The 16,155-nt window shown below is 39.5% G+C and overlaps 1 protein-coding gene across 2 annotated transcripts; it reads right to left on the bottom strand.

Annotated features, from left to right (window-relative positions):
* Window positions 1–394: 394 nt before the first annotated feature.
* LOC104240762 (uncharacterized) lies at window positions 395–15,743 on the bottom strand. 2 transcript variants are annotated; one of them, XM_009795645.2, is made up of 10 exons: window positions 15,630–15,743; window positions 14,349–14,457; window positions 14,144–14,249; window positions 13,618–13,761; window positions 11,727–11,785; window positions 7,000–7,067; window positions 6,860–6,911; window positions 5,734–5,895; window positions 5,048–5,644; window positions 395–794 (listed from the first exon to the last, which is right to left on the bottom strand). In XM_009795645.2, the coding sequence occupies exons 1-10, from the start codon at window positions 15,635–15,637 to the stop codon at window positions 579–581; spliced, it is 1,521 nt and encodes a 506-aa protein (XP_009793947.1). In that variant the 5' UTR covers window positions 15,638–15,743; the 3' UTR covers window positions 395–578. The 2 variants fall into 2 exon arrangements, with proteins under 2 accessions (XP_009793947.1, XP_070004215.1); XM_070148114.1 differs by lacking the exon at window positions 15,630–15,743 and adding an exon at window positions 14,723–14,808.
* Between the last annotated feature and the right edge of the window lie 412 nt (window positions 15,744–16,155).

Genomic DNA, 16,155 nt, shown 5'->3' with positions numbered 1-16,155 from the left:
TCTCTGGTCCATATAACGTAAGTTATTGAATTATAAATGTGGCAAAGTAGGCAATTGTAATACAAATTTGCACTCCTTTTAGGATTCGTATTCTGTGGTATGCCTATGGGTTTGGCTACATTATAATTCTCATCACCTACTACGAGTCTGAACCTTTATATTAACCCGCTAGGTTCCACAAATTGGTAAAGAATATATACGTTTTTCTAGTAAAACTGGAGTGGATCCTATAGAAACTGCGGAGGACATGCACCTAATTTCAATTCCAGAGCATTTGACAGGAATATCTGATTGATCCTTATACATTCTAACATTAATTTAGTGCAGTGCAGATTCGTACCTCTCCTTTAACCATCCTCTTTGTCAGATTGTGGAGTATTTAGTGCACGATGTATACAGGAAAGAAGAGGCTTAAACGAGAGAAAATATAAGAAATCAGTAAAACCCCAAGAATATGGGGAGAAAAAAAAACTCACTGTTAAACACTTCAGACCTTATTGAATTTATTTATACATGTAAAAGAACAAAAGTTTTATGACATGCCCACCAGATATCATAGGCAAAATCTAACAGTTACATCATGTGAAAAAAGGAAGAGACTGGTTGCCTGAAGCATATGAAATGATCTTCCGTTTAAGTGGCGAGATATATTGTGCTCCATTGAATGCAAGAGCCCTTAGAACATTTATTGGCATGAAATCAACAGAATATGCCTTCTGAAAACCATCTAGGACTGCCATCATTGTAATGTTTGCAGTTCTTCTCTCTGATTCATATTTCTTTAAAAGAGTCACCTGCGCAGATCAAGACTAGTATTAAAGCAATCATGCAATGGAGAAAAAATTAAAAAGCGAGCAATATGGAAAATGATGCCCAAAGAACGTAAAGGCCAATAATACTTGCATTACAAGTGACACAACTTTTATAGCAAACACTGATATACAATTGTAGAATTTAGCGGTGGCAAACAGCCAGGCGGGCGGGTTGGATAGGGCTGGTCAAACGGGTAATGCAAAAACGGATAAATTATCCGATCCGACCAATATTTAATACGGATAAAAAACGGGTTATCCAGCGGATAAGATATCTATATTATCCATGGCTTCTGGAATATGATCACTTTTGGGAGAATTCTTAGTCTCCCAAACTTGAGGAACCACCAATTTGAGGTTTTACAAATGTAAAAGTTAAACCCATTAGTTATCCATTGGTTATCCCTTTTCTAAGTAGATAATATGGTTCTTATCCATAGTTGACTGGTTTTTAAATAGTTCATTATCCAATGGATAATATGGGTAGGTAACCGTTTCCTTTTGACCATTTTGCTACCACTATTATAGATGAAAATCAATAGCACATGCTTTACTTTACAAGTGTCTTTTTTATTGCTGAATAGCTTTTCCCAATTAGTTGGCCTTTTTCTCAATCTTTTCAATAACAAGCATTTTGCTTAGAGCCAATTCCTTTCAAACCAGCTACTTTCTTACATGGACAACCTTTTGTCAAGTTTACAGAATCAGAGGTGGATAGAATGAATATTATTGAAGGTCTACAGTATGCTGTGCTAGGTAAGTTCTCTTACGGATGGCCAGATCTCCAAGAATTGCGTCGATTAATCCCTGTACAATGTGGTATTAAAGGTGATTGTAATATCGGATTTTTGAGAGACAAACATGTACTGATTCGTCTAACTTTGAGGGAGGATTTTCAGAAAATCACGTCAAAAAGCACCTACTATATTAAGGCAAAAGATGGTTATGAATACCAAATGAGACAGCTCATTTATGATAAAAATTTCAAAGTTGGAGAAGAAACACCTATGGCGATGGCATGGATTTCATTTCCACATTTACTGCCCACGTACTTTGTGAAAGAATGTTTGTTTTCTCTAGCCTCGGCTATTGGAAAACCACAACAATTGGATTTGGCAACCATAAACAAAACAAGGCCTAGTTGTGCTAGAGTGAAGGTACTTGTTGACCTACAAGCAGATTTGCCGAAGAGAGTGCGTATGGACATTGAGAATGAGGCTACTGGAGTTGCGAGAACTGAATGGGTGAAAATCAAGTATGACTTCGTGCCAAAATATTGCAAGGAATGCAAATTGCAGGGCCATGATATGATAGAGTGCCGGAGGCTATATCCAAATTTAATGGAACACAAATCAGACGAGAAACAGGGTACTGATGAACCTGTGGTTCAAGCCAATAAGGACTTTGTTTCTGAGAAACAGGGTAATTTGGCTACTGTTTCGAACCAAAATGGACCTCTGCTAATTTTGTCGAGTGGCAAAGTTGTGGGTAACGTGAATGGCAATGGAAAGGAACAATGGAAAGAGGTGCGAGATAATCGCACTAATAAGAATGATCAAGAAACTACTGGAAAAGAAATAGTCCCAGTTAATCAAGATGAAAGGCAGCAGGTGCAGCTGGGAAACAAATTTGCATTGTTGGAACTTCAGGAAGAGGGACATGAGGATGCTAATATGCTGCAAAGGCAAACTCATATTAATGATATGGCTAGTGTGGATCAGACTAAGGGGGGAGATAAGCTGGATAATAATAAGTTGATGCTAATTGCAGAAGGTAATGATCGAAGTCCAAGGCCTAGTTCTGTTCGTACTGGTAAAACACTAAATCCAGCAGCTCCAAGGTTCAATCCAACAACTGCTGGGAATGGGATATCACAAGAAGGTAATAAAGGCAGTGTGAGGAATGAGGCAGCTCTACATAAGGAATCCACATCAAAGTGGGTTAACAAGAATTTTGGACAACGTGTTACTACCAATCAATCGTGTCAAGAAATCCCGTCGCAAACAGTTGATACTAATGCAACAGGCGAGCTGAACAAATCTGATGAGAGAATACAGCTGGGTACTAGAAAAGTATGGTGTGCTCAAACTGAGGAAGAGTCAGATGAAGGAGAGTTTGGGTTTGAAAGTGAAGAAGAAGGTCCAGTCGAGGATCAGGAGCAAGATGGACAAGAACAAAGTGTCAATAGAGTTCAAGGGCAGGGGAAGAATTCAAGGGATACTGGAGATGAACATGACAATGTTGAACGTATGGAGGGTGAGGATATATCCAAAACAAGGAAAGAAAGCGATCACCACAACGGTGTGAAGACAAATGGAACAAGGTTGCAAGAATTTACAACAGCTAATCCGCCTGGGCAGCAACAGACCATGTCGAGTAGTACAACTGGTACTCTTCCAGTAATAAATCAGACTGGACAACAGCAGCAACAGTTGAATGCAACAGCTGAGCAGCAAATTCAAATTGTGAAAGAACTTCAACAAATTGTTACAACCACTCCAACTATATCTTTGGAGGATAGAAAGCTTCTGGACGCATTGGTAACTTCTAAGCCTCTTAATTTGTTAACTCCATCTTAAGTTTACAGCACTGGACAGCCGAGCAAGGTTAGAAATAATGTGCAAAGGGTTCAACAACATCAAGACAAGACAGTCATGACAAAGGCACAAGATGCAAATGTACTGATGACTCAAAACACTACCCAAAACCTGCCAAATACAGTAAACTTTGGAAGGGACATTTATGAAGAAGGAGAGGAAGATGAAATGTTGCAAGAATGTCGTGGACATGCAGTAATACAAGGTGATTTATCACCAATGCATAGCGGCAAAGGTAAGAAGACTCATACAAGGGAAAATAGTTGGGACGAGAAGGTTAGTGATTTTTTAAATGTTAGGCGACCTCCAATGAGAGTTGCCAAACAAAAGAAGGCTGCCCCAACTACATCAACGAGGTCCAACCGTTCAAAAAAGAAATGATGATTTTTGAATACATTTTGAACACGGGTGAGGAAAACAACAAAGAATTACAAATTGAAGATTTTACAAGTTTGGAAAAGAAGGGACAAGATTTTAATTCCTACTACATTCTATTTTATCATTTTATAAGTATTATCATTTGTAACATCATCACAGAGTATGTTATAAACTCTGTGATGATCATTGAATATTTGGTATTCTCCAGTTCTTATTTTTTACATGCTTGTTAGTAGGTGAGGCTTTTTCTTTGCCTCAATAGGATTAGTAAGGTAAGGTTTAGCCCGGTTAGTGTTGTCTTGGTCCTATGCCTTTGGAAAATATCCACACGGCTATGAGATTATACGCCCTTGTCAGACTTTGCCAGCAACTACCCCATGAATCCTCTACATGACGCTGTCATCATAAGGCATTGTGAGGCGCAGAGGAGTGATTATATAGCCAAGGCATATGGGTAACAATACAGGTGCTATTGTACCCCTTATTTGTGCTCTTCCTAATTGTTGTATTTTTCTTTTCTTTTATTAATAAAAAACTAGCCCTGGGCACTTGCCTAACGGATTGCCAACAAAAAAAAAAGTACTATCAATAGAATCATAATAAAATAACAGCAATAAAAATAAAACACGAAATAGATGGAAAGTACACAATAACCAGTAGGTAAAGACCGGCATCAGTAGAAACCACTAACATCCTAAAACTAAAACCTACTGGCAAGTCTCACTCTGATGCGCCGAAGAAATATTCACAACTACCTCCTAACCTACAACTTTAATGCTCGACCTCCACAATTCCCTGTCAATGGTCATGTCCTCAGTAAATCGTGTCATGTCCTGCCTGATCACCTCTCCTCAATACTTCTTGGGTCGTCCTATACCTCTCCTCGTGCCCACCACAGCTAGTCGCTCACATCTCCTCACCGGAGCATCAGTGCTCCTCCTCTGAATGTGCCCGAACCATCTGAGTCTTGCTTCCCTCATCTTGTCCTCCACGGGGGCTACGCCCACCTTCTCTCGAATAGCTTCATTCCTAATCTTATCCATCTTAGTATGTCCGCACATCCACCTCAACATTCTCATCTCCGCTACTTTCATCTTCTGGATATGTGAGTTCTTAACCGGCCAACACTCGGTGAGCAAATTGAAGGAAAAGAAAATTTAATCTTCTAAGTGATTCTAGACTATACCAGAAGAAAGGAAAACTTAAGCCATTTACTTTTGCTATTAATATTTAGAGAGAAAGGAAGGATTATGGACATACCTCCCCAATGTCAAATCCGACAGCAACACCTTCAGCAATGACTTTAGAAAGAGACAGAGCATCTGCAAATCCCATATTAACTCCCTGGCCAGCCAGTGGATGAACCGTATGTGCTGCATCACCAACAAGAACGAGACGTTTTGACGCATAGCTGTTAGCATGCATTAAAGACAAAGGGAAGGCCAGCCTCTGGGAGGCTAGCTTAGTAACTTTCGGTGGAACTTCAAAGCCCTCATGTGTTGATGGGACGTCAGCTTTGAACCAAGAAAATAGATTTCCACCCTCGAATAATTTGGATTGTGGATGAGGACCATATCCACTGTCCAGTGCGTGGTTCACTGCTTTTACAAAGTCATCCTCTGACATTGAATTCCGGTCAACAGATTCCTTGGGGTCCATTGTCCAAACAATATTGCTGAAATTTTCACCAATGGGCAAAAGTGCAATTGGACCATTAGGAAGAAACCTTTGCCAAGCACAGTAGTTCTCTTCTGCATGTTCTACTGTACAGATGATTGCGCTCTGTGAGTACCTCCATCCAGTCGTTTGTATTCTTGCCAGCTCTCTAACACATGATTTTGACCCATCAGCTCCAACCTGTGACATGTTATTTAACTCATTACTTGTACTGAAGAGATCCTTCAAAGTATTCACATTACATGAAATATAAAACAAGTCGAGTTTACCACTAACTTCGCATATATGCTGTTCCCATTATCCAGTTCTAACCTTGCTGAACTTCCACAAGCGGATGATGATGTGCCACTGGAACTTGGCATTGAAGACTTTGAGGGGAAGGTTATTGAACTTAACCTGGAAGAGTATATTGTCTTCTGAAAATCTGTATCCTGCCAAATTTTCACCTCTAGTCAAACATTGTCGCTAGGCAGTCATAGGCAAAAATTAAAATAGGGAATGCCACGGAGTTCTAATTAAATACTAACAAGCACAAATTAGAACAAGAAATAAAATCTTTAGCTTCCCCTGTCACACCAATCTAATTACTCATATTCTGATGGTAAAAATGACTACACAGTTTTCAGGTAACACCAACAATCCAGTTGGAGCATCTTTGTAGTTGGGCTTTTGGGTTTCTATACCAAAGTAGTCTAAGTCTCACTCTCACAACGACATAAACATGGACAATTTTGATCTGAGATGCACATGTTAGGTACGGAATTACGAAATGATCTCAAGAATATTCGGTACAACAGAAAACCACGTGTAAAAGGAACTTCAGGACCACACTGGTTAAAGAAACGCCTTGAATCAGATACTGATACATCATACACCATCACCACTAAAATGTCCTTGAAACAAGTTTTCTTTAATTTTAATTAGTAATAATTGTAATAATCCAAATGGATTAGATACTGGTTACACGTATATAAAGACAGAGCCTACACAAAATATGGTTCTCCAGAAAAGCACCCAAACATGGTGTGAGGTGGTATACAAAGATAAAAGGCCCACTTCCTTGAAATAGATTTGCAGCAAGTTGTTTAACAACAACAACTACGCTTCAGTCCGAAGCTAATCGAGGTCGATTATATGAATCCTTCCTCACTATCCATGTCGCTCCATTTAAAACCATGTCTTACAATATTCAACAAGTTAGGTTATCTGACACGAGAAGTTCTCTCTACTATCTAGTGACATACAAATCTCTGATAAGATTAAACAAACTCCTAGCAAACACTAATGTATCAGTGGAGTTGTGACCACTAGACTGCAGCTGCAATCTCAAGAATACAGGAATCAAACATGCTTTTTTAACTGCAAAATAGGGTTTTAGTCTGCATGCTCAAATACCTGTATGCACAACAACAGGGATTTGTGTAGCACCTTATTCTCCACGACGCACCTAAAAGAAACACAAGCAGCTATCATATGGAAACAAAAGCGTCATAATTATGAAAGAAATCTATTACCTCAATAAAAGGACTTCTTACCCGAGAACATCTGCATCAACATCTCTTGCATTGTACTTTGTATAGCCGAGACCAGTATAATCCCAAACCTATAAAAGAATAAATTGCTGAGGGATCAAAAGTCAGAAAAAATTCCATGACTGAATCCCATAGGAATGAGGACAGTTCAGATGTCAAGATGGAATGTGTATCAAGGCATTTAGCAATTATTAGAATCTATAGTCCCATCAAAGACAAAAAACAAATTTTGATAAGGTAAATTGTATTAATCAAAAGGGATAGAACTCCCATGTACAAGAAGTATACAAAAAAAGTAGAGAATTTACAACAGAACATGATTCTCTACAAAAGAAGCCCAATCTTCCGTACACGTAGGTGCTATATGGGTGCACCAGAATACGGTTAAAGATAAAAGACTATTCCTAAGGTGAGAAAAACTAGACTCAATCCCCTCAAAAGCTCTCCTATTTCTCTCCCCCAAACTATCCACATGAGAGCTAAGGGGGCGAACTTCCACGCCTTTTGCTTTCTTCTTCGACGGGAACCGGCCCAGCTGTATAGCATTTCCTTAACAGTGCATGACCCATTGAACTCCAAAGAAGCACAAGATTGCTCTCCACAGGCCCGTTGCAACAGGGCAATGTAGTAATAGGTGATCAACTTCTTCCCCTGAAATTTTACACATGTAGCACCAACTAACAACTGTAATTCCTCTCTTCCGCAAATTTTCAGCAGTCAAGATCACTCCTCTCGCTGCTAGCCATGCAAAGAAACACACCTTCATGGGCATTTTAGGAATCCAGATTGATGAGCATGGAAAATTGGCCTCATCTCTCACCAGCATGCTCTGGTAATAAGACTTGACGGTGAACAGACCATCTCCACGCAGCCCCCATCTGCAAGAGTCGCTAGAAGTGTGTGTCCTATGTTGGTCATATAGCAGTGCCAACAAATCTTGGAGTTCTGCAATCTCCCAATCTTGCATGTTTCTTCTAAATGAGAGGTCCCATACTATGCCCCCTTCATGCTCCTTACGAATCTGTTGGACCATCAATTCCTTCTGGCTCGAAACTCTGTAGACGTTGGGGAAAGAGACCTTCAGAGTATTCTCCAAACCACTTATGATTCCAAAAGCTGATTCTCCTTCCATCTCCCACCCTATAAGTGATGTTTTCATTAAAGTCTTCCCAATTCTTCATGATGCTTCGCCACATGCCACACCCAAAAGGTGATGTGATTGCCTTAGTCCTCCAGCCCCATCTCGTGGAATCGTACTTTTCTACTATGACCTCCCTCCATAAAGCATGATCTTCTATCCCGAATCTCCACAGCCACTTCCCTAATAAAGTTGTATTGAATACCCTAAGATCTTTTACTCCTAGACCCCCTCCTCCCCACTTCTTTGGGGAAGTGACTGTCTGCCAATTCACCAGATGAAACTTTCTAGTTCCATCCGCCGCATCCCAAAGAAAATTCCTTTAAAGCCGCTTCAGTTTTTCTACGACGCTCACAGGAGCTTGCAGCAGGGACAAGTAATACGTGGGCATGGACGATAAGGTGCTTTTAATAAGCACTTCCTTACCGCCTCTTGATAAGTAGCATTTTTGCCATCCTGCTAATCTTTTTTCCACCCTTTCGATTACCGGGTTCCAAACCGAAGTATTCTTGTGCAAAGCTCCCAAAGGGAGGCCCAAATAATTAGTGGGGAGAGAGCACACCTTACATTTGAGAACGAGAGACAAAGCATTAATGTTAGCAACGTCACCCACTGGAAAAATCTCACACTTGCCAAGGTTGATCTTTAGGCCTGATACTATCTGGAACCACTGCAGTACATGTTTCAGGTAGGTCAGTTGCTCTATATCCGCGTCGCAGAAAACCAGTGTGTCATCCGCAAAAGGCAAATGAGAGACTCTTCGTGCACTGGGCACCCCGATCGGAGCTGAGAATCCTCGCAAGAAACCTCCGCATGCCGCGCGATCCATCATTTTACTCAGAGCATCCATCACTAAAATGAATAGCATGGGTGATAGTGGGTCACCTTGCCTGAGACCCCTGGAGCTGCCAAAGAAACCACATGGGCTACCATTAACCATAACAGAAAATCTGACTGAGGAAATGCAGTACTTGATCCATCCCCTCCATCTAGCCCCAAATCCCATTTGCATCATGATGAAATCCAGGAAATTCCAATTCACATGGTCGAAAGTCTTCTCAAGGTCCAACTTGCATAGTAAGCCAGGTTCTCTATTTTTCCTTCTGGAGTCTACCAATTCATTTGCCACCAAAGTTGCATCCAGGATCTGCCTTCCTTCCACAAACGCATTCTGGGAGGACGACACTATCACGTCAAGAACCCTCTTGAGCCTATTGGATAGCACTTTAGAAATAATCTTGTAAATGCTCCCCACTAGGCTAATAGGTATGTAGTCTGTGATAGAAGTTGCACCATATTTCTTAGGCACAATGGTAATAAAAGAAGCATTGATGCTTCTCTCGAAAGCACCATTCAAGTGGAAGTATTCAATGGCTTCCATTAATTCCTCCTTAACGGTGTCCCAAAAAATCTGGAAAAGTCCAAGGAAAAACCATCAGGCCCAGGGGCCTTATCACCAGCACAACTCGACACAGCTTCGTGCACCTCCTCCTCCTCGAAAGCCCTCTCTAGCCACACTGTCTCCCTCCCCTATATGGTTGAACTCTATTCCCTCTAAAGTAGGCCTCCACCTAGCTTCCTCCTTGTACAATTTTTCATAAAACCCCACTATCGCCCCTTTGACCTCTTCCTCTCCCTCCATTCTCACCCATCCACCACTACAGATTGTATGAAATTCCTCCTTCGATTTGCAACCACGACCCTGTGGAAAACTTGGTGTTTAAATCTCCTTCCTTTCACCACAGCGCCCGTGATTTTTGTCTCCAACTAACCTCCTGAGCTACTGCTAACTCAACTATTTCCCTTTTAATCTCCCCCAATCTTTGTTTCTCGGATTCATCTAACTCTCTCACCCCTTCCCCTCTCTCTAACTCCCCCTGTTCATGCATAAGCTCCATCATTTTAACCTCTACCCTCCCAAAAACCTCCTTATTCCATCTAATAATATCTCCCTTGAGCAATTTGAGTTTCTTTGAAAGGCGGAATAAAGGTGTCCCTGACACCCCGTAGCTTGTCCACCATTCTTTCACTTTATCTCCAAAACCTGGCACTGTCAACATGTTCTCAAATCGAAAAGGAGCGTGTGCTCCTCTTCCTCTGCACCCATCTAGCAAAATAGGCATATGATCTGAAGTCAGCCTAGGTAAAGGAATCTGCAGCACATTTGGCACTAGCTCGTCCCATGAGGGCGATATCAGGAATCTATCAAGTCTTGACCTTGAGTTGAAATCCTCCGCCCTGGCCCAGGTGAACCTTTCCCCTGACAGAGGAAGGTCAATAAGAAGATGATCATTGATGAAGTCAGAAAACTCCTCCATGGCCCTCGAAATCAAATTGCAGCCTATTCTCTCCTCCGGAAATCTAATAGTGTTAAAATCTCCCCCTAGAACCCATGGAATGTCCCACTCCCCCATAACATTTGCTAGTTCTTCCCAGAAAAGTACCTTGGACCCTTCTCCTACCGGTCCGTACACTCCCCAAAATCCCTACTCCACCCCAGTCACCCTATCTTTTACAAGAGCCGCTAAGGAAAAGCCTCCCTTCTTGACCTCCTTTACCTCCAAACTTCTATCATCCCACATAAGAAATACCCCTTGCACTTCCCGCTGATGGGACCCAATCATATTTTACCCAACTACCTCCCCAAACACTCCTAACAATTGCGTCCGACACGACTTCCATTTTGGTTTCCTGAAGACAAACTAGATTGGCACCCCACTCTCTAACTCCCACCTTGATGATGGCCCTTTTGTTTGGGTCATTCATCCCCCTCAAAGACAAATTTGAATACTCAGAAGCAACAATTTCCTAGGTTAAACATGAAGACTTTTCTTGATAAATACATGAGAACAAGAAATTGGTAGCAGCAATTTTCGTCCAACCTTTACAGTACTGAAAACAGGGATATCTTGATGGTTGAAAGTCCATAGGCAGCTGAGAAGTAAAGCATGACAAATTTAACAGTTTTAGCTCAGACGTACTTTTCATTTACTTTAAGTGTCTCTTAGTTAAAAGCTATCCATGTTACTGTCTGCTGCCATACCATGACAAGGATGAGTAGGGAGAGAGAGAACAAGATTCAAATAACCAAATAAAAACACTTCCTTAGCATACATTAGGAACAGATCCATAACATAAATGTGTAAATCTTAATCGCTTTAATTTGAAAAAGTAGACCGCAAGCTTGTACACATTGAAAAATCTGCTACTTGACTCACATCGTTGAAAGTTATTTAGGGAGACAGAAAAAAGAAGTCAAAGAGCACGCTTGCGGTATGGTATGATACACTCCTTATGCTGTAATAAACTTCCGATATGCATGAATATGAGAATATAAATGGCAGTGCTCCAAAGAGAAGAACTTGAGGAACACATAAATGGATTAACTAACAGATATATATTGCACTAAACTAAACCTTCCCCTGCATATGATAAAGAAAATGACTGTAGAGAGTTAATACTAGGTGATGGTGCTTTCAGGTATTTATATCAACACCAAGTCCCTAATATTTGCATTACAATAATTGTTGTAAAAATACTATAAATTACTCCTAACAGAACTTACAAGAATGAACATAGTTAACAAAATTACCTGCATTTTATCAAAGTAAGCATGACGGTGATGTTGAACAAACTTCCATGCACCCATATCTGTAACATAGTTTAATTCAACAGGTTATGAAGTTTTCATGCAAATCAAACATGTTTAAGTAGACTGTAGCAACTTCTGGTACACTGGATTATTGATAACCGATAATTCCCCAAGGACCAATGGCACACAGTTCCTTAATAGGTCCACTATTCTTTTCCACATAAACTAAATTAAATATGAAGTAATGGTAATATTATCTTTAGGTTATGGTATGCAAAGATGGCGAGAAACGAGACATATATAGTTAAGAAACCATGGGGGAAGGCTGTGAACACATGAGAACAATGGCAAAGCTCAAGATAGTCAGGTAAAACTCAGTCCCAAGGCGTAGTTGGAGTTGTTGTACGGAAAGCATAGATCTATGCTTGGTATGCAGGCAGAGGAAATTAATATAAAGGGAAGTGGAAAATTTTCTCTTCCTTGCTTAGTTCAACAAAAGAAAAAGAAGAAAAGCAGAGAGAGGATAAAATCTTGTTTATGGCCCGACCAAGTTCTCTCTATTCTTCAAATTTTCCTCCTTCCATTGTTCATTTTCGCTTACTTCCTAATTCCCAAACCGCAGCATAAGTTTCTTGGCAGCATGATATCTGTTCACATGCGTGTGTTGCCTGCATAAAAAGAGGCCTCTGTAGGAGCCAAAAGTCCGAGTCATTTTACTTTTTCTGATGACTTGTGAAAACTGACTACTGTTTTCAAGCAGGTGAAAGGGGCTCTCTTTCAACTGGAAAAATAAAATTCAAGTAGTTGATTGGTGGCAAGTTCACAACTCACAAGGTCCATCAACTCTATATGTCAACAAGGAAAACTCTCACAAAATGGTTAACCAAGAACGGCAACCACCCCACATGTTATATATCATAGCGCCAACCATGAGCCCGTGCTTTGGGCCTAAGGCAACTTATAGAGAAGATATTTTATAGACGTGATGGACCCATAAACACTTCTAGTAAGACATTCAAAGTCTGTGTCTTTTTCTTGATGTGTTTAGGGCCATTCGACTTTTTTTCTGTTACACACACAGAATTTTATGGATATATCATGGGCAAAACCAATTTCTCCACAGAAACATAGGCTCAGTACTTGACTGTCCAACTATCCACAAGGTAACAAGTGTGTATATGACAAGTTTAACCTCTCCTGATAGGTAACCTCGAGTAGATTCTAGGTAATTAGCTCGGATCCGTTTGTCACCCCTTGGACCATCAAGCTAGTTGATGTAATCGACCATGTTCGTCTAAGCCAATAACAGCAAAAAGAGCATCTAAGATGCAAATGAACCCTCATGGCGGTAAATTAGCAAGCATATTTAGACAAAACCACTAGATTTCGACCCCCAACAGATTTAGGAAGATCACCTATCAATCAGCATAATGTTTTTTTATCGACAGACTGAACCCTTTGTGATGTTTAGCACTGAAATTCAAATCTAATACCCATACAAATTGTTGCCATTTTCGACTCTGTTCTCCTGTAAAATCAGTGAGAGTAAACCTTAACGGAAGAAAGAAAAGGAGTGAAGACATAGATCCAACGAGTGGAGACAGAGGAGTATTTTATCCAACTTCAACTGAGAAGAAACACAGGAGGCATCACATATGCTTCTTCTGATTCGCCAAGAAATAAACATAACACAGGTCTTTCATCTTTTACTGAACATTTTTCAATTGCTTTACCAGTATGAGGATTTCATCAGCATTTTCGGCATATAAAAGAAATCTTCCCTTCTATATGCAGCCGGTTAATGTAATGACAGAGACAACAGATTAAACCATTTAAAGTACAGACAGAAACCTCCGGCAAAAGCAATATAGAAAGATAAGTACTAGGATACCTCTGAAGAAAGAAATGGTTGCAGGTGTGACCGTACTGACCCGTGGATCTGGGGGGTCCTCTTTCTTGATGTGAAAATTATTCACCAAAGCAGGATTACTGTCAATGATGGCAACATTTAGTTGCTTTGTCAATGGCATAGTTGCTGCACAATAGTTTACGAGTTATGAAGAGTTATCATGTTGAAACACTGTTTAGTTTGGTAGACTAGATACTCAAATAATTCGCATACAACCAGGACCATTTGTTACCATTAATTCATCTGCTGTCCCCAGGGGTTGATAAACTTACTTTAGACTAGTCAACTATTTACCACAGGCTGATTAACATTGCAGGTAATCACTAGCAGGGGCAAGCTTTCAAGGAAAAAACAGAGTAGCAAATGCAAATCGAGCATACGACTGGAATTTCTAATAAAGGATTTTCTAGACCATCTCAAGTTTCAATTATTATAGCAGAGAACACCTTCAGCAGTATTTAAGCGTTAAAACTTCCCATTCCAAAGAGGTTAAACGAAACGTACTTACCTAAGGAGCATGTTACAGCCATCCCGACCATACCACCTCCAACAATAGCAATATCATATTGGGGTATGTCATCTGTTAACTCAGGCTCGGTCAAAGAGAACTTTTCCTAACATAAGAAATTTTGAAAAGCAAAATTCATATAAAGTCAATCACGAAAACCATAAGAAAGCAGAACATATTGATATATCATAGTACAAGAATGTACCTTTTCACTGACCAAACCAGGAATTTTAACACCTGTATTACTGCATAAAGTCCTGTGCACAGATCTGAATCCATGAATGTTCGACGCAATTCTTCTGGCAACAGATAGCCTATTACAGGCATATGACAAATGATCAAATATGACAAAATGTTGTATACTTCACTGTCAGCACCTACTAAATGGTACTTCTTTTAAAATTGCCATGGGTACTACAACAACAATGTGGAATAAATATGTGAGACTGGAGTTGATCTAAACAGTGATATAAACAACACTGCACTCTTTCATGAGTAAATTCTCAATCTCCTGTTAAAAGAGAACGAAAAAACAATTGACAGTTTTCCGAAAAAACTTACAGAATAAAGAATGCATACCCGATAACATGAAATCACATACACATATCCAAACGTGCAGCCTTTCCAAATACTGCCTAAAATTCCAAACTTTGAAAAAACCTTACAAGAATATACAAAAGAATTTTTAAAAATAAACAGAAAAAAGAAAGAAAAGGCAAGTGACAAATTTCAAGAAAACACACGATTAGAAGTATGCATACCAATAACATAAAAACGCATACACATACCTATGTTGATGTTCTAACATTCATAAACAGGAAAAAGAAAAAAAATCCACGAGGAAGTCATTATTTTGGTATACGATTATCAGAAAAGATCTTTCTTACAATTATCTTAACATTTTCCCCAACTCCCGAGAACATTTTCCATGAAAAATGACACACACACACACACACACACCAATATGCAGCTGATCCAAATACTGCCTAAAATTCCAAACTTGGGAAAAACATTACAAGAAAAACACACAGAATAACTTGATATCTCAACTCCAAATCACTCCCTCAAAGCTAGATGTTTACTCAATCTTTTTAGTTGGACAGAGTTAAAACCATGTAATTAGTACTGACCATTTTTTGGACTTTGTTAGATCCCTAATTATAGCTTGATATATTGTTATGGATCTAACTGCTTTTTACTTCCTCTGTACGGTTCTACTATAGCATCTTCCCAATGCCTTCTTTTAATGAAACACCTTACTTCATAAAAAAACACAGAATGGAAAGTAATCACAGACAAATACCTATATTGAAGTTCTAACTGTCATAAATTTCAGGAAAAGAAAAAAAAACAATCTTGATAATAAAATTCATATGGGGTATGTTTAAACTAACTGTAATACAAATTGAATGTTTCTATATGTAAGTTATAAACAGATCAATTTGTTTTAAATTTCTGAAAAATACATGAAAGAAAATTGCGGTACCTGTTCATGCTTGCTATGTTGCTACGTGGAGGAGCAGAAGAAGAAGCAGGAGCAGCAGCTAGGGATTGCAATCTGACCTCAAACTCATCTAACTCGGTTGGTTACAAACATTTTATCTTGGGCTGGGCAACTTAACCCATTATTTTTTGTAGTTTATTTTAACTCATTAATCAGCCCAAATACAACACATGAAAATTATCCAAAACAAAAGATATCTTTATCCGACTTAGGTAAAAATTTATTTAGTTGCCCCAATTTTACATTTTTTTATACTTTTTAATTTTCTATTCTTTTGTTTTTTTGCACCATCCACCCACTCCCCTCCTCCTTCCCCGACAAACCCCCTCAAAAAAAAAAATTACCCTTTTTGGTATTTTTAATTTTCTGTGTTTTTCTTCTGCACCCACCCCCGCAAACCCCTCAAAAAATTATTTACTTTTTCTTTTTTGTATTTTAAATTTTCTATTTTTTTTATTTTTCTGCACCCCCTCTAACCCCCCCTCTCCCGCGCAAACCCCTCAAAATT

Source organism: Nicotiana sylvestris, chromosome 1 (assembly GCF_000393655.2).
Source record: "Nicotiana sylvestris chromosome 1, ASM39365v2, whole genome shotgun sequence".
Lineage (NCBI taxonomy): Eukaryota > Viridiplantae > Streptophyta > Magnoliopsida > Solanales > Solanaceae > Nicotiana > Nicotiana sylvestris.
Note: the sequence above shows the minus strand (reverse complement) of the source record. Positions and strands in the feature narration are given on the sequence as shown.

Excerpts from the sequence above, each read along its gene's own strand:
- LOC104240762 (XM_009795645.2), bottom strand. Across the intron at positions 6,912-6,999 it reads GTTGATGCAGATGTTCTCGG|GTGCGTCGTGGAGAATAAGG; the intron begins GTAAGAAGTCCT and ends TGTTTCTTTTAG. Across the intron at positions 795-5,047 it reads TCGGATTTGACATTGGGGAG|GTGACTCTTTTAAAGAAATA; the intron begins GTATGTCCATAA and ends TGATCTGCGCAG.